The following is a 19,276-nucleotide window of genomic DNA, read 5'->3' on the forward strand; positions in this document are numbered from 1 at the left end:
TGCTTTGTAATGTTGTATAGGGTTTTGGTTTCTCCCTTGCTACAGGCGGCTTCGGCTTCTTTGGCTAGTTGTTCTACGAAGTTCCTTTTATCTTGTTTGCAGCTTTTCTTCACCTCTTTATCTTTATTGCTATACTGTTCTTGTGTCTGTTTTTTCTGCTGTCTAGTTATAGCAGTTAGAACTTTTTCTTTCACTTGTCTTCTTTCGTTTACAATTTTCCAGGTATTTTCTTTTCATTGCTTGCGATTTTGTTGGAGATAGCCGACAGTTTCTTCAAATGCTTGAACAATATAGAATCTCTGGTCATTTCCCATGCTGTGTTGATGCTAGTTTTGTCATCATGTAGATTCTCAAGTACACTAAATTTGTTTTGTAGTAGAATGTGGTAGTCTTGAACAACTTTAGGGTCTTTGAATAGATCAACATTAAATTTCTTTCTTCTAGATTTTGCTTTTTTTGTTGAAAGTAGTTTTAGTTGTATCTTTACAATGATTAGGTGGTGATCTGATGCTATATCGGCTCCGCTCTTGTTTCGCACATCTTGTAGAGATGACCTCCATCTTTGGGATATAGCAATATGGTCTATCTGATTTTCTGTCACTCCATTTGGCGAAACCCAAGTAAATTTGTGGCAGTTTTTATGGGGGAAGAGTGTACCACCTATTTCTAGACTGTTCACAGCACAGAAATCAGCAAAGACTTCACCGTTCTCATTCATTTCACCGATTCCATTTGGTCTCATTTCTCTTTCTCTCCCTGTCCTGTCCTTACCCATCTTTGCATTGAGGTCTCCTATTATCATGAGGATGTCGCGTTTTGGCACAAAATTTACAGTGGTTTGCAGAGAGTTGTAAAAGTCATCTTTCTCTTCTACATCTGCATTATTTGTTGGTGAGTAAACCTGAATTATAGTTGTTTTTTTGAAATTTTGTGTCAAACCTGGCAGTGATTATTCTAGATGACACAGGATTCCATTCTAAGAGAGACTGCTTTGCCTTTTTAGTAAGCATGGATCCAACACCTTTATCATGAGTGTCAGTGGCGTTTTTGTTACCAGAGTAGATGATGGTATGACCAGTGTTTAACATGGTCATGCCAGATGTATTCCATCTTACTTCACTGAGTCCTAAAATTTCAATACTGTATCTGGCCATTTTTTTGGCTGTCTGCAAGCTCTTTCCACTTTGATACAGTGTTCGTACATTCCAAGTCCCAATTTTGGTTGGATACTTAGGTGAGAACAACTTCATCGGCCTTCGCGTCATATGTTGTCCTCGTGGTTTTGATTTTGTGTTTACCTCTATCTCAAGCCGTTGACGAGTAAGAGGGTTTTCTTTTGTAGTCGTTTCTGTAACGAAATATTTTTTAAAAGTTAGGGGTGTTGGCCCTAAGCTAAACCTTCTACGTGAAGGGTCGAGTTGTTCTGTAGGGGTTTCCCATCCCTTAGGCGATTGCTGTTGCTAACGAGTTCCATCTACCCTGATTTTCTGTTTGGATTAACTTCCATAGCCTTTGACTATTCCCAAGTCACCCACAAGGCAGTGGGGCATTTAACTCATAGCTGGGGTAAGGTTGATGAGGGCCAGGACGTGTCCACTCGCCGGTGGGCCTGCACTCTGCATCTCTAAGGCCCTTGCTGCTCTGAGATCCCTTGCAAATTCGCCTGAGATACTAGACCCCAGTATCCGTGTATTGCCGCAAGGAGGCATTGCAAGAGTCTTGATGGTGAAGAGGCTTTGTACCAGCAGGAGAGGCTGACGCACTCGGCTCTCTTTTTGTCCATAAAGTGGACTAGCTGATGGTGGGTGTTAAGTCTATGACATCACCACACTAGACGCATATTACCATCCTGTGTGCAAACACACCAATACAGAAATATAGAAAGTTGAGCTCTACTAAATGCTCATTCACGTCAAAACGGTCAAATTATTTCTTATAGGAGTTATCACCCTTATACATGTATGACAAATTTACCACTTTCCATGTTTGCCTATAGTATAGAAAAATATGAAAATATTTCAACACTATTAATTGCAAAAGTTACCAGCAACACAAGATTTACAAGGAGTTCAAAATATCCGGTGAAATCGTTAGAGACTCGTTATTAGTCTTCGCTTTTGATGATTTTACCAATCTTTGATGCTGTAACCAATTATCTTGAAAACTATTAAGGCCAATACCTAGCCTTGAAACTATTAAAACAAAAATGATCAGCAAGACAAGATCTAAAAATAAGTTAATATTTCCGTTATAGTAAGTATACTTTTTAAAGTAATGATTGACCTTAAATAACGGACGACTTTTCATCCTCTGTTGTGTTTTGGGTAAAAACTAAAGAAGATAGAGATATTTTCATCATGAACTATTCAAGTCTATAATGTTGGAGAGTTCCCGTTATTAAAGATGCACATAAACCTAGATGAATGGCTCGTGCTCTTTATAGCCTCTTGTTTTTTTAGCTGCCAATGTTATGTATTTCCAAAACTGTTTGCTATTTTCTTAGATATCTACAATGTAGATTTTTTTGTCAACACAATTAGTGTGTGATTTCACTTATACTTCAGTCTTTATTTACTTTCGTAGTTCTTACCATTTTTCCCCTCTACATTCCGTCCATATAAATATTTTTTTCCGTTTCCGTTTCCGTTCCGTTTCCCGTTTCCGCCGTTTAGCAACACCCCAATAACCATCTGAAAAGTGTAACAAACAATTATTTTTTTTTACAATTTTCTGAATTTTTATACCGTGTTAGAATAGAATAGGGTATTTTTATTTCCCAAAGTACAGGGCCCATAAAGGGAATACAATCAGATACAAATGATTGACATAATAATTGGTTACAACAACAATAATAGTCACAGAGTACATTAGTCCAAATAATTATGACGTCTGGCAAGGCTATTTTATTTTTTTTCTGGGACGCAAAATAAAATAGCCTTGGAAGGCGTCCCAGAAAAAAAATAAAATAGCCTTGCCAGACGTCATAATTATTTGGACTAAGAGTACATGTAAATATATATATCAGTATATTCATTGGTCAGAATTAGAGCAAAAAAAAAAAAAAAACCAACAACATAAATATTGTGAATAAAAGAAATAAAATTACATTATGCATTCATTCTCAAATCATTTACTTGACTTAGTGTCAATAAACAAGTCTCAAAAACACATGAAATTCTAGTCTAACCAATTTAGACAAAATTGTAAATATAAAAAAAAGGCTTGTCCATGCCCCAAATTACCTGTTGACATGCAAGATCGACACAAAACAAATACAATTACTTCAAGACGAAAATTATCGATCTGAGAGTTATCGCAGTTATAGCTGTAGTTCAAAGATCTATAAGTAAATAACAAGAAAAAACTATTGTACTAGGAGCGACAAATATTTTTATGTTAATGAGCTCTCCTATTTGGAGATTTATATAGTATTTTTCATATAAACAAAAAAATGGAAAATGTCACCGAGTTGGAGTGCACACTATTTCCTGATAATCCTCACCAATGTGTAAGTTATGAACACTGAAAACAAATTCTATAACTTTACTTTATGGGATACTGCTGTTGTCAAATTCTAAAAAAGTTTTTTTTAACAAACTTTTGATGGAAATGGTGTTTTTTTGTGACACAGTTGTAATTGTGATTTCGAAATGTTTTCGATTTCTCAATTGCTATAAGGATGTACATGTTAGTTTAGCATGCCTGTGATTGTAAAGGGAATATTTTTATTTTAGTCTTTTATTTGACACTGTCATTTATAAATGAAGATGGTGCTAGAATTATGATGGAAATATTCCTGCTAGATCATGTCTAAATATAAACACTTCCTCATCAGTGCCAGTGGGAAACAGCGGGGTGGGACCTTTATAGGGACTCCGGTATCGGGTGTTCAGATCATGATTTCAGGATTTATCCTTTCGGGATTTGGGAATTCCTTTTTCAAAATTTCAGGATTTAAATTTCTTTAAATTCAGGACCTCAGAATGCCATGTTTTCAAGCCTGGGTTTTCGGAATCAGGACCCCTCCTACAAGACATTTACTGTCTAGATTTCAAGACACAACATTACAAAGAAGGTACAAAATACCACAGTATGTCTTTAGTGAGGTGAAAATTCATTTAAAAATTCTCCCTGCAGATTGTTGTTACCTTAATAATTTGTGATTAACATTTAGCATGTTAAAAAACAGCTCATATATACAACATATATAATCTGACTCTTTCTTCTGAATTTCAGAAACCTACATGTACAAACAAATGTAATAATTATGCCTGAATAAATTTTATCATTATTTACAGCCATTTGTTATGCATTACATTGTACAATGTATAATTTGATATACATTGTACATGTAAGGCCAATTAAAATTAATTGATAGATTTTCATCCCGCCCACCCTTCTGAAATCGTCCCGTCCCAGATTTTTTTTATCTTAAAAAAAATTACAATTTCATTTCCGGTAACCGTCAACATGGTCAAAAATTTCGTTTCATTCAAAACTTCCTGTTTCAAATTTCGGTTTTCATTTTTCTACTAGTAATTTTAAATGATTCTGCAGCTTTATGATGACAACATCATTTACCGAGAATAGATCAAAAGGGCACGAAATATTCGGGTTGTAAGTAATACGCTGTGTCCAAGAACGCAAATCGCGGTATGACAAAAATTTCTGTGATTAGAAAACCGTGGATTTTTTAATTGATAATTTTGGACTGTGAATTATATCCAAAGCGCAATTATTGTGGAACACATTGGTACAAAAACGATAAAAAAAACAACTGAAACAAGCACGAAGTTGTTACATGTAGATTTATGACAGCTTATTGAGTTTAAAAAGTCGGCAAACAATACACTTATATTTACCTATGGCCATTGTTTTTTGTTGACAAACAGCAAACACCTTTTGTCCCAATACCCTCAAAAGAGTCATTAAACAACTTCTTCTTTTTTGTTAAGTTCATGTTTTACATTATAATTATATTTGCATCTTGAAGAAGAACCATAAAAGCACCAACTCTATTATTTTCAAAATGGTTTGAGTTTTCATTTTATTCTGTTCTCATAATTCTTGTGTTGCATACCAATGCATATTTGCCGCATTTTATGGCGACAGCAAAACATCACTTAGAAAGACAAAAAAAATGGTGATAGAAGTCCAACTGAAGAGAGCATTTCTCCACGTTTTTGCTGTTTACTAAAAATAGGTTTCTAAAGCAGCAATTACATGTAGAACAGTGGTTGCCAATCAGAGGTATTTATTCAAGATTTGAAAAATTGCGTACGATTCCTTATACATGATATAAGCTTATTATTACACTTGCATATATGATGAGCCCGTCATCAGAGGGTTTCATAAGGAATAAAAAATAAAATCCTCCCACCCGCCCCATTTAAAAAAAAATTTGGATGAAAATCTGCCAATTAATTTTAGTTGGCCTAATTGAGACTAAACTGAATCTTGTATTTGTAGGATGTTGTTATAGCAGTTAGAAGGACAACAGGAGCCTTATCTTTAGTAGGATGGTAAATATTAACTTATTGACAACAGTAAACAAAACAAGTTACAAAAATATATCTATTCAGTGGGTGTCTATAATATTTATGCACTAAATATAAAGCTAAATGGTGACTGTTTATTTAAGAGAGTTTTAACTTCAAATGTATTCAGCTTTAAAATGTATGAGGTAAATGACCCAGCACTACAAAGGCTTGTATATGCATTGTTTGATCAAGACAGAGTTATTTGAAGGGTTGGAGTCTAAGAGTTGGAATCTCCTTTCTATATGGTACATTGCACACAGGCCCGTAGCCAGGAATTTTCGAGGGGGGGGGTTATTTGGATTCATGTACTCGACTTTAACAGTCACAATTTGAACAGAACGTTGACTTTAACAGTGCTTATTTGGTTTCAAGGGGGATTCGTCTGAACCCCCTTCCCTGGCTACGGGTATGGCACATGTATTTGTTTTGTAAGATCAGAAATAAATCGATAGAATCAATTTTAAATTCTAATTTTCTGATTGAACCAATAAATTTGACTCTAATGGAAAAAAAATGGATGGATTGTTGTTTATCATGGTCTAGCAGCAAATACAAATATTAAAGTATTTGCTGTTATTGACCGGGGTACCACTTGTAAATATCCAACCTCGTGAATATTTAAACATGTACATAATCAGATCCATGATTTTTTTAATTTCAGTTTCTTTATGATAGTTGTGATATGGCTGTTCAAGAAATATACAGTTTTTGCACAGGTAAAGAAGAATTTGTCTAGGAAGTTACAAAATTTTTAACATTTTTTTTAGTTTAATAAAATTTATGTAGACTATTGTACAACTTATTATATTATGTACAGTATTTCTAGCAACCTGGACCAGCAGAAACTGCTTTAAATGAATTGATTTTTAATCCTTTTATAACCACACAGGACTATAAAGTTATTATAGACTATTGCACTAAATTAGTCATTGAAGGAATAAAAAATATTTTGTCATTTCCAAATTTAACAGAACACAAATTTTGTTGTCTTACATTTGTACATGAAACTATTATCATGTTTAAACATGTTAAAGTAATTGTAAATTGGCAAGATATGTTGCTATTTTTTTCCTTCAAAATTTTAGGAAGTGAATTCATCCAAAGTGTGAAGCAACAACCATATAAAACACAATGCATGAATGATTTTTAGAGATTTTCTGAAATAACCATTAAAACACAAATTTTTACAGACATACACATGACATATGTAAAAAGGCCTATAAAAGTCAACTCTCATGAAATATTAGGAAATTGAAAGGGTTATATTTAAAAACATTTTAGAGCTGCAATGAATCTAACCTTTTATGCCATGATATGCAAAAAATATGTCATATTATAAAATATATATGTATGAGTTGGGGGATAAAAAGAGTGTAAAAAATCAACAAAAATTCTATAATTCTGAATTTGGTATGTTTGTCAATGAGAAAACAATCCTCCAATGACCAAGTGACGTAGATGTAAGTATAGAAACCTTTGTTTTATTTTAAAATAAAATCTTATCTCTATCTTCACCATAAAATAAAGACAAAACAATGTGAAACTGTATCAGCTCTCCTTAAATGATATTAAAATGTATCTATAAAAAGACACATTATTTGGTAAATTTATTCTATGTGTTTATTATAATTTATCTTCTTACAGAGATTAATTTTATACCTCAGTATAGCAGCATTTTTTGTTTCCATTGCCTATTTGATGGTAAGTATATCATTGTTAGCCATGATAGGGAATGCTTTACAATCTCTTTGAAATTTTTTTTTTTTTTTTATAAAGTTTAGAAATTGTACTGTACAATTAGTTAAATGAAGTATATGGTCAATCAATATTTGCCAGTATGAAACCTAATCTTGGCCTTTGTTTCTTGCTAAACTTATTACTTTGATTTTTACTTCAGTAGAATAAGTTACTGGCAATCATCAATAAAACTTGTATATTTTATTATTCTTTATATTTTCAAAACTATAGTATTTAGTATTAAAGTAACACATAGGTATTTGTGATTTCACAGAAGTTTAAGAAATTTTGTTTTTCAAAAGAAAGAAAAATGTCAAGTTATGAGTTGTTTGGAGTCTATAAAAGTTTTGAATTTATTTAGCAGAAATAAACAACCAAAAAGGTATGCAATCAACACCAAATTCTTCAAATAACAAAGAAAATATCAAACTTTAAGTTTAATAATAACTATAGTATCTTTATGATAATTCTTACAAAAACTTGAAATTGAAAATTAATTAAATTGCTCCGTTAGCATGTTAAAATGAAAATGTGAAACTTTTTTTTTATATTACAGGGAGGTCTTGTTCCTGATGGAGCCACTTGTCATTTTCAAGCTTGGTTTTTACAATTTTTTGGTAAGAAGACTTGTGAGGACTATTTTATGATTTTACACAACAAGAATATTTCTTATTACTGATTAGATGGTGTTTTTCAAAAAAATTATCACCATTGATATGAATATCAAACACTACTTTTACATGAACATATGGAAACATATATTTAATCGCAAAACAAACACACTTTCTCTATTTACTTACATAATGTACTTTGTTCTCAGTAATACAAAAATTGAAAGATCTTTATCTGAACTTCATGTCAATTCCTTTTTTTTCTTTTTTTTCTGGACATTTTTTAAGAAGTTTTTACCAATATAAGTTGAAGCATAATTAAGGAGATGTTGTATGATTGCCAATGAGACAGTTATCAACAAAATGCCTATTAAGGTAAGCATCTGAGTACATAAAGTTTGAAAAATGTAATCTGTAAAACCAATTTTTGACTTTAACTTGTTTCTAGCATCATCAAAATATACAATTTGTTTAAGTTTGTGATGAGATCAGTTGAAGAGCAACCTCAGGTGTTAATTAAATGATGATTGGTATGCAGTTGTATTAGGATGACAATGGACTTTATTTGGCCTCCTCCCCTTAGTCATTTCATTTGACTTCTGCATAGTTTACATGTTAAAGTTAGTGATTGGGTCAGTTTTAGGGGAACCACTAATTGCAATTCATCATTTTTGGTATGCAGTTGGTCCCTACCTCCACAGCTATAGTTGTTGTCAAATCAATCAGGACTTGTTATATCAAAATTGACTGCAATAACTGTACTAAAGTAAAAATGTAAAATATAATTTCAAAGTGAAAAATATAACAAAAACATTCAGTTTATACCCATGTAAAAGTAAAACTTGTTTTGATAACAACTTTAACAAGGATGTTTTTTATTTCCTCTTAATAAGAATAAAACAAAAAAAAATGTAATTTCTTAACATTTGAAAAGATTTTTTGAAAGAAGTTTTGATCTTAGTATACAAGATGATACTTATTTCTCAGTACAATAAACCGTTAAATTAGAAATATTCTCCATCCATTATTTTGTCTGAAATATACTTTCAGATTTTTCTGTTCTGTTATGGGTAGCCTGTATAACATTTAACTTATTTATGAATGTTGTTAGAAGGACAACTACAGAAAAGTTTGAATGGTAAGTTTTTTCATAAGCAAATATTATCAATATTCATATATCACTTGGGAGCAAGAACAAAGATTGCTAGTTTAAAAAAAAAACATGTTACTGAAAGTTACTTCAGTGTGATAAAACCTTAATATATTATATCTATCAAAAACAGCATGCTTGGAGAGTTCAAGTACATTAAAAAAGGGTCTGTAAGGCCAATTAAAATTAATTGATAGATTTTCATCCCCGCCCGCCCCTCTGAAATCTTCCCGCCCCGATTTTTTTTATTTTATGAAAAATAACGATTCCCGGATTTTGTTCATTTCTGTTACCGGTAACCGTCGATGATTTCGTTTCATGTAAAACTTCCTGTTTCCAATTTCGGTTTTCGTATTTCTTAGAGAGAGTATTCTTATCATTTACCGAGAATAGAGAATGATTACGAGAAGGGCATGAAATATTCGGGTAACGAGTAAAACGCTGTGTCCAAGAACGCAAATCGCCGTATGTCACAACTTAATGACACAAATGTTTGTGAGTAAAACACCTTGGATTTATTTTATTTATACAATGACTGACATGACTTTGTGTCAAGAAATTTGGACTGTGAATGAAACCCAAAAGCGTAAGAATCGTGGAACACATTTGACTGGAATAAAGAAATTGACACAAGCATGATCTTTTTAGAATGGTGACCGTATATTGAGTTTAGAAAATGGACAAACATAAGCATTTTTAATTTATTAATTTATAGCAAGCTCTTAGATTTAGATTTAGCAATGGCGCCTTTAGTTTTTTGTAGAAAAAAACAGCAAACATCCTCTGTCCCAATACCCACGATAGAGTCACTAAACAACTTTATGTTCTACATTCAATTTGTAATTATATTTGCATCTTGCATAATTATATTAAGGACCAACTTTATATTTCAACACTGTTTGAGTTTTTTCATTTTATTCTGTACTCATCGTACTCGTGTTGCATATCATTGCATTTGCTTCATTTTATTAGGATAACAAAACATTGCCCGGATTCAAAAGCAAAATACATTTGATGTAGGTTGTCCAACTGAAAAGAGCATTTGTTCACATTTCTGCTGTTTACTATAAGATAGGTTTCTACAGCGGCAATTACATGTAGAACAGTGGTTGCCAATCAGATATATATTTATGAATTTGAAAAAGCGGCATCAGCATATGGAGTATATATGTGTGTGTCTCAATTGATACGTTACTCTAGAGCTAGCTCAAAGTATGTTGATTTTGTTGAACGAGGTATACTTCTTTCTCAAAAATTTCAAAGACAGGGCTATGAATCAATCAAATTAAAGTGATCACTCAAACAATTTTATGGCCACCATCATAAGCTGATATGCCATAATGAAAAAAGTGTGTTAGAAATCATATCTCAGTGATATTCTTCCTCAGTCATAACAACCTTCCATCATTACCGAACTGAACAAAAATATAACATGACGGGTACCGTATACGGTGCAGGAAATGCTTACCCTTCCGGAGCACCTGATTTCACTCCTGGTTTTAGTAGAGTTCGTGATGTTTCCTACTTATTATTTGTAGCTGTTGATGTAAATGTCTTTTGGTTTTATGAGTTTTTGGTTACTCCTTGGTTTTGATTGTTATTGTCATATACACTATACCTTATGGATGTATTTACATGATAAAGGCTTGTTATTACACTTGCATATATGAAAAACACGTGACAAGAAGGTTTCATATGAAATAAAATTTAAAAAATAAAATCCTCCCACCCGCCCCATTTTTTTCAAAAATTTGGATGAAAATCTACTTATTAATTTTAGTTGGCCTAATGTGGGTTAAAATTTGTAATGAAAATGTCACATTAATTATTTTTTTGAAAACCTGTACATTTGTTATCAAGATTACTTGATATTGAAGCTCTTTAAACAATGCTCTGGAATGTAGTATTAATTCTCTGGTTTTTAATTTTAGGCTATACCATGTGTTCTGTTGGGGAGTATCATTGGTGTTGTCACTTCTTCCATTTATAAATGATCATTATGGACCTGCTGGTGCTTGGTGGTAAGTTCTGTACTTATTATTAGATAGTATTATTTAAAACTTCACTTTCTTAGTAAGAACAAATGCATAGAAAACATAATTAATTGTGCATAATCGGAACATAAACAAATAAAGAAGTGACTGCTCTTTGAGTCCCTATACTGCAAAAATAAAAAAAAAAACTTTTCAATATTCTACATGATTTTATGTAACAAGTGCAAAGACAAACATGAATCTGGCAAATTATTCCAGATTAAGTTCAAACAATTATATATTTAGAGTGACATATACACATCTATAAAGAATGTGATGGATTTTCAAACCCAAAACCTGCAGTGACATCAGTTTGGTGATTAATTTTGTTGTTTTTTTTTTGGGAAGGGGGGATTACCCTTTGTTTTGTTATATTAGATATAATACTTGACCAATATTTGTCAATAAATAACTTAAATTTTTCAAAACCAAACATATATTTGTTGTTTTCCAGCTGGATAGAGTCTGATATTGGTTGGAGAGTGGGCATGTAAGTATTTTGCTGAGTAAGACAGAAGTGTCTATGACACATCTGGTAGTCTATATATTCCCTATCAGGAAGTAAACCAGACTAACCCTTATTACTTTACCTTTTGTGGAAAAAAAGAATGGAATTGTAGATTATTTTTATGCCCCTGCCACAGCAGAGGGGACAATTAGTGTTGCCCATGTCCATCTGAATATATGTACATCCCAAAATTTGTTTCTGTTCTCTTAAATTTAGTTTGCCTCAACCAAATGTTTTGAAAGTTATACACATGTTGATTACCACAAAACTCAGATCATTTTCAAATTTGGGAGGCATCACTTTTACAGTTATTGAGTAATGCCCCTTCATAGCGTTATATGGAAGCAGCAGTATCATCTGTGGACTTTATAATTAATATTTAATTGCAAAAACATGCCAGTTTAATCAAGCATGTGACTCAACTGCAGGGGTTAAGAAATTTTGTTGTAGCTCACTAGCCCAGGGCTAATTGGTATCAGGATTTTACTAGCCCTGTTGGAAAAACTACTTGCCCAGAAAAACTGACCTACTAGCCCTAGTATGACTTACAAATTCAGAGTTTGCTGCAATAACAATGAATTCTATAAAGTTTACAATTTTTTTCCATTATACAGTAGATTTTTGCAAATTGGATACCCAAAACTTATTTTAGCAAAAACTATCCGATTACTGACATTAGCAGATATATTCAATTATCAATTAATTGAATATATCTGAATATTCTGTAATAATGAGTTGACCAAATCCCAAGATGGTACAATTCTTGACCACTGCTATACACATGATACATGGGTATATAAAGGATTGGAGGGTTTTTATCAGATACATCATCACGTTTGTGTAAAAGAATTATCAGCTGGTTAATTCTGTAATGCTCATATTTGTTTTCAGTTTTAAAATTTTATTTATTAAAATAAATTAAATGACCTCAAATATTTATGTGAATAAATATCACCATCAATAGTTTTGGTCTTTTATAATTGTTTTATAAACGAAGTACAGTAATGTCTATATTTACATTTATCACAGGTAAGCTAATTGTGGGCTATAAATAAATAGATTACAACCTGAGCACAGTCTCTAAACTAATATTGTATTTGTTATAAATTTTATTTCTTTAAAACTCGAAATAATTTGAATATCAATGAAGATTATCATGATTGATGAATATTATTGCATAAAGTTTAAGTTTTCTGAAGACTGTTAATGTTTAGATCATGGTCTGGAGTCTTTTTTCACAGTATGTAAACAAAAACAAAATGGCGTCCATAACATGTGCACGTGTTTCAAAAGTTATATCTAACAAAAGTCAGGTTTCTGCTGTCAAAAAGGATTCACATTTATATTGCAATAAATCATTCAGAAGGAGGTACAATCAGGTTGCATAAGCAATGTACAATACCCCCTGTACTGATACATCAATATTGAAAGTACAGGATCCATCCAGAGTTATTTGTTCTATTTAAAAACTTGTACAAAATAAGTTCAAATTCTGGGAATCCCCGATGACGTAGTCAAATCTAATTGGCTAAGATAGAAAAGTGATGAGTGGAGTTTCCCCTTTCTATTTTAGAAACGCCAAGAATTTTTTGTCACTAGTCAGTCGGGCATATTGGGTTACAAGTTTTGGTTGCCTGAGGCCTAAATACTGTAGTCCCGGGCGTGGCGCTAGTGAATTTTTTAACCCCTGAACTGTTTCAAAGTTTATTCAGTCTTTCTTTATATTTTTATGCCCCACCTACGATAGTATTATTTCATGATATCCTCAAGAAAAATGTAATAATAAAATTGTGTTGTAGCTTGTAAAAGGTTTTCTTGATCCATACTTCACCCCTTATGAGTTCATCACTTAACTTCAATTAGAATTTAGTTTGGTCAAAGATATATAGTACCCAATGACATCATTAATCACAACAGTCAAACTGAATACTGTCAGGCCAAAATTGTTTCATTCCATATGGTATCCCACCCCTGCCTTTAATTATGTGATTGTGTTGACATAAGCATATGGAACTACAACTATTTGTTCTGCATTTCAGATACTATGGACCCTTGTTTGTTATATTGATAGGATTAGTTATAACATATTTATACATTGTATACAGCTTATATAGAAAGGTAAGTTTTCAGACTTCTAAAATATTTGAGAATCAGGAATACATTGTACTAATGTGTATTAACTGTCTCAGTAGTACATGTAACACAGGAATTAGCTTGCCTGGTGTCAGTCAACCCTCTGCCAGGTCTAATCAAAGACTTTCATCTTCAAGAACAGGCTATATAGGAGTGAGAACAAAATTTGATCAGGCTCAAAGTCTGAAAGATATTTAGAGGTAGTGTGACATTTCTTTGTGAGGACTTTCACGATGTGAGCTAGCATTTTAAAAGTCTGAATCATTGTGTTGTACTAGCAGAAAGCAGTTCTAATCAAAATGAAATCTCTAGACCCTTAACCCTTTTCATGTATTTACAATAACCAAACGAAGAAAAACAGTGATTATATACAGTTTGCCATGCAATTTCATTTGTTACTGGAAACACCATGCACAGCATTGAAACAGCATTAAAACAGCTTTATTATAACTATTTACATGATCTCAACACATATAAAGCTGTTACTTGCATATATGTGCACATTTTTTTATAAATCCATAATAAGTTTATTCTTTAAAACTAAATTCTTTTTATTAATTGGTATAAAATTAACACTTTATACTTTAGTTTTGTTAGTGGAACTTTTAGGTTGCATTGAATTTCGAGCCATATATATGGGCCTAATTGCCTATATTTTTTTTTATATATATAAGGAGATATAATAAGAGAAGATTTACTTTCTATTACAGGCCTCCAGCTGGCAAGGTACTTACGATCCAGACACAGAAAGACAGAAACAAATGTTAAAGGAGGATATAAAGCCTCTAACAGCTTATCCATTTGTTTACATTGCTGTTTCTATATTTCCACTGATAAATAGGTTAGGAATGTTTATAATAACCAAATTGTAGATAATAGTGCACAACCCTGCTGCTTTTGTATTACTATTTATTGCTTTGATTAGTTTACAAACTGATGTTTTTGTATTCCCTCTGATTAATAAAGTAAGGTTAAAAAAGGGTGGCTAGGTTATTCTGAAATCTAGAAAAATGATAACATATTTTCTCTAAATCCAATACTGATTTACACACAAATTCAGTATTTGCATTCACCATGGTTATTGTGCAATTTGGAATAGTCACAGAAAAAATTTTCATCAGATTTTGTTCAACCATGACCTAATAAAACAGTTGAAAATATAAAATACATGTATTCCTTATGATTTTTAGGATACAGAATGCTGTTGCACCAGATTCACCAGTGTTTGCTCTGGTTGTGTTACAAGCTCTATCTTCCCCATTACAAGGTATGGTATTTGTCTTTCTGTGACTTGTCCAGTTTTGTAAGTTAAGTAATAGATTAAGTTTTAATACTTTACAGCTGTTTTTTCTATCATGACATACCACTAGTACTTCAATGCAATACTTAAAGATGAGCAGCATTTGAATCAGCGTGTCATGTGATAGAAATCTTTGATAAAGTTGAGTGCTATTCATTTAAGATGGTTTATTAATTTTGCTGAATTTAAATTGATGATTTCTAGTACAAAGTCTGTTTTTGAAGTTTAGTTTACATGTCTATAATTCTAATCTTCTATATTAAGTGATGAGCAATATCATGATTTTGTCTTAACTACAGTCACAATGTTATGTTTAAATATTATTGATATTAAAAAAAACCAATTTCTCTTAGTTTTGATTTGCTACAGTTAGCTATATATTTAATACTGTCTAGTACAATGTTTTTGTGTTTTGAAATTTGCCACCATTGACTTTCCTGTAGGTGCTGTAAATGCTGTTGTGTATGGTTTAGACAGAGAAACTTTCAGCAGACTTACACCATCACAGCTAAAGGTATGAACCGTATTGTATTTACCTGTACATAATTTTCATATCGATTTGAGACATTGCTTAAATATGTAAAAGCAGCCATTCTAGATTTATTTTCTAGTTAGCATGCTTCTATGCACTGTAAGACTAACTTTTATTTCTCTAACCAGAATACTGAAAGAGATATTGTACATGATTTTTTATAAAATCTGAAATCTGAAACTCTCAAGCTCTCATTTTGACAAAGTTAATTTTAAAAGAATTTTGATGATGCAGCTAAATTTCTTTGCATTAAATCTAGAACTGTTTTTTTTTTTAAAGAAAATCAAGTTACGAAGTGACCTTAAAAATTGTAATGTAAAATTTTGTGCATGCACCTTGCATGTTATTAGTTGGTCTACTTTTCTTATTAGATGGCCTTGCGTAGTCACACATCACCCCAAAAACCCAGAGAATATCCTCTAGCTTATGATGAAGAGCCGTCGTCTCCTTCTCGCCCTGACCGTTATAGTAAGGTGTCGTACTCCAGACTTCATTGAGGTACTGTTCGTTTTCAACTTTTGTTTTCTACCTAGTGTGCATTTAATTTCTTTGTGTATTAGCTAGTGCATTTATTTTAAAGCATGCATTTTTTATTTGCCACAGCAGTTGATGTTTTTAATTTGTTGATGGTGGTTACTCTATCATGTTTTCATCATCTACATCATTGAAGCCAAGGCAATTGTATTCAAAACTGATGTTAATGGTGTAAAATTAATTTTTTATGCATTAGTGAAAAAAATATCATAGAATACTTTCAACCTTGCTTTGTAAAATATGAAGTTCTAAGATATTTTCTCATTTTTTATAAGAAAAATATAAATGTAGTTACAGTTGAATTTTGACATTATAACTGGTACAACAATTCAGTGTTCTATAACTAACTGATTTTAATATTTACTGTGGTTCAGGTTTTTTTCTTTTTTTTTAACATTTTTTTATCAAATCTAAAAAAAAAATGCAATAGCTTGTGACACAGAAATTATGTACACATTTGTGATAGTCTACAATGATTTGCCAATAGGGCACATTGGTCATTTAAAGGTGAGGTAAAATACCAAAAGGGACTTGACCATGTTGATATAAAGAACTAAAGTCAAAATCCTTAATAAAAATTTAATATTCATCCACACATACTTATGATAACTTTAGCAATAAAAGCTTTTGATATTGAAAAAGGTACACATGCACAAATGTTTTTGATATTTAATCAAACCATACTAATAGAATAACACATGATCATATCTTCGGAAAAAACATTAAAAAAAAAAAGGAAATTCTTGGTTTGGAATGTCCAACACTTTTGTGTACCTACTTGAATTTAGGAGACAATTTATATCCAAACTACGATATAGATACCTTGCTCAGTATTTTGAACATTCAACAATTATAAAACAATCATCCTTAATTTTTCACTATTTTGATAGTCTTTGGATTACATATACTAGACCATTTAACATGCACTGTTAATTTTTTTAGAGCCTTTCTGAATGCTGACACAATACTCTGTTAAAAATATATCTGGTGATTGACTTTTCCATTTATTTGCATGAAGCTATATTTGCCTTTGAAGCTTATATCTTTTGTGCTTATCATGAAAATTTATAGAAAATTTGTAATTTTAACATTTCAGGTTGTAGGTTTCTGTAGATTAGTAAATATTGATTAATTGTCTGAATTAGATTTCTACAAGTTTGATATTATGGCTTTGAATTAATATACTTGAAATGGTTTTGATGTAATTCTATGATTTATTATGGAAATAGAAGTTTTAAAAGTGTTAAATTAAGACTCTCAAAGACATGAAAAGTTACTGCAGAAAAAAACATTTGTGAGAACTATCATTGTTACTCTACAACTTTCAGCAACATTCCAGGTAGATTTAGTTTTTGGGATATTTTTCTTCACGAGCTTACTGTATTGAAATAATAAAAAAATGTTTTCTGATTACAATTACAGATTGCAATTCAGCGTAAGTTTCAGCGTAACGAAGGTATACAGGAATACACCCCCAACTATGACATGGCACAATCCATAGAGCATGCAGAAGACCATGGTCCAGAGCACCAAGATTATTAGGAATCAAATATAATACAGATGCTATTCATGTTCAGGAGACTGTTGAATTATTATTTATTGATACATGTAATGCTTTTCATACTCATTTAAAAAATCATGGTAATGCAACTGTTTTTGCTGTCTTTATTGTCAGGACATGTGTATTTATTATTGTGGAAATGTATGCTGTTAAAATTAAGATCAATTATCATTTCCTGTTGCTTCCTCTATGTTATTACATCAGAAAAAAATACTCTGTTTGACATGTTCATATAACCTTTTTATGGATTGTCATTAAGTTAGCTAGCTTTTGACTGATATTTTTTATTTTTATTTTATTATTTTTTTATAAGTCAGATGTTGCTTTTTTAGCTACCAAACCTTTTTTTAAATTCTTTCCTAGCCCTTTACCATGACCTGCATTATGGCCTTGTCTTAAAATAGATTATAAAAGCAAATTGAAATTTTTGGTAGAGTTGCTTACAGTAAAATGAGTAGGAATTTTATTCACAGACACAGGGTAAGTAACATTATGTCTATGTGATAACATATATGAAACTTTTTAGCAATCACATCCTAAATAGTGGTAGACATTTAACTAATCCAATTCAGTTAAGGTACTGTGTGTATATTTCAAATCTCTGGGTACTAATTTTGGTGCTTTTATATTCATTCTCATATGCCATTCTTTTCTGATCTTTTCTGAATTCCCTATGCCATTTTTAAGAGAATTCCCATACTGCAGATACTGCAGAGAGAGAGTAGAAAGAAAGGTGGAACTTTTGAACAAGTACAATAGTTATCATCGTCATTATGCAGCTTTTTTTTTATATAATGTGGATAAGATTAAAAAGCTTAGTTTTAAATTATTATCTTATTGTACTTATATGCAAACAAGTCATGTGCTTCAGCAGCTGTGCTACATTTACTCAAGTTATTCATGTTTTTGTTTTAGAATTACCTTTTTTGTATTGAATTGCCAAATTATGAATAAATATATTAGTTTGTATTGATTGCTAGAATTTTTAGAGATAAATGGCAGTAGGTAATATGGATTCAATATTATAATGATGTTTGAAGTATAAGAAATTAGGTTTTACAATTTGATTTATTTACATACATGTTTGACATAATTTAGATCAAATAAAGGCAATTGTAATATTCCAACAAACATGCTAAATCATTCCATTATTATTATAATTTGGAAGGACAGAAGGTTTTACTTTTTCTTTGGGCCTTAAAAGAACTTTATTTTCATTTCGGAATAAAGTGTCTGTTTGAGTTAATAATAAAGTCTTTTTAAAAATAGTTATGTGTTGCCAGTATTATGGTGATCATTATACAATGAGAATTGATATCATACCATTTGGATAATAACTATACTGTTTTCTCTATAACTTTTAATCACTTATAAACAATTTTTTTTCTAATTTAATTAGTATTTGTAGAGAACAGGGTATTTAAATTCTTAAGGTCTAAGTAATTGATTAACTTAAGTAAGTAAGCTTGTCAACAGAACCACTCTGTCAGTGTATACATATCACCATTTTGATTGTATATCATATTTATTTAGTAGAGCAGGTCCATAGAACACAATGCTTCAAAAAATATTTATGGTACATTGATTGGCCATCCTTGGATAAACTAGGAGATGATTTATATCTAACATTGATTTCT

The 19,276-nt window shown here is 31.4% G+C and overlaps 1 protein-coding gene across 2 annotated transcripts; it reads left to right on the forward strand.

Moving 5' to 3' along the window:
- Positions 1-3,414: 3,414 nt before the first annotated feature.
- LOC143067483 (cyclic AMP receptor-like protein A) lies at positions 3,415-18,959 on the forward strand. Of its 2 annotated transcripts, XM_076240789.1 has the most exons (14): positions 3,415-3,508; positions 5,470-5,522; positions 6,202-6,256; positions 7,185-7,241; positions 7,834-7,894; positions 8,939-9,026; positions 10,970-11,059; positions 11,526-11,561; positions 13,619-13,697; positions 14,423-14,553; positions 14,903-14,979; positions 15,456-15,526; positions 15,916-16,042; positions 17,501-18,959. In XM_076240789.1, the coding sequence occupies exons 1-13, from the start codon at positions 3,452-3,454 to the stop codon at positions 16,039-16,041; spliced, it is 981 nt and encodes a 326-aa protein (XP_076096904.1). In that variant the 5' UTR covers positions 3,415-3,451; the 3' UTR covers position 16,042; positions 17,501-18,959. The 2 variants fall into 2 exon arrangements, with proteins under 2 accessions (XP_076096904.1, XP_076096905.1); XM_076240790.1 differs by lacking the exon at positions 15,916-16,042 and having other exon boundaries at positions 3,416-3,508.
- The last annotated feature ends 317 nt before the right edge of the window (positions 18,960-19,276 follow it).

Source organism: Mytilus galloprovincialis, chromosome 3 (assembly GCF_965363235.1).
Source record: "Mytilus galloprovincialis chromosome 3, xbMytGall1.hap1.1, whole genome shotgun sequence".
NCBI lineage: Eukaryota > Metazoa > Mollusca > Bivalvia > Mytilida > Mytilidae > Mytilus > Mytilus galloprovincialis.

Bases quoted from the DNA above. Each gene is read 5' to 3' on its own strand.
- LOC143067483 (XM_076240789.1), top strand. From the start codon at position 3,452: ATGGAAAATGTCACCGAGTTGGAGTGCACACTATTTCCTGATAATCCT. The intron at 3,509-5,469 runs GTAAGTTATGAA...TTGTATTTGTAG, and splicing joins CTGATAATCCTCACCAATGT to GATGTTGTTATAGCAGTTAG. The intron at 5,523-6,201 runs GTAAATATTAAC...TTTTAATTTCAG, and splicing joins GCCTTATCTTTAGTAGGATG to TTTCTTTATGATAGTTGTGA.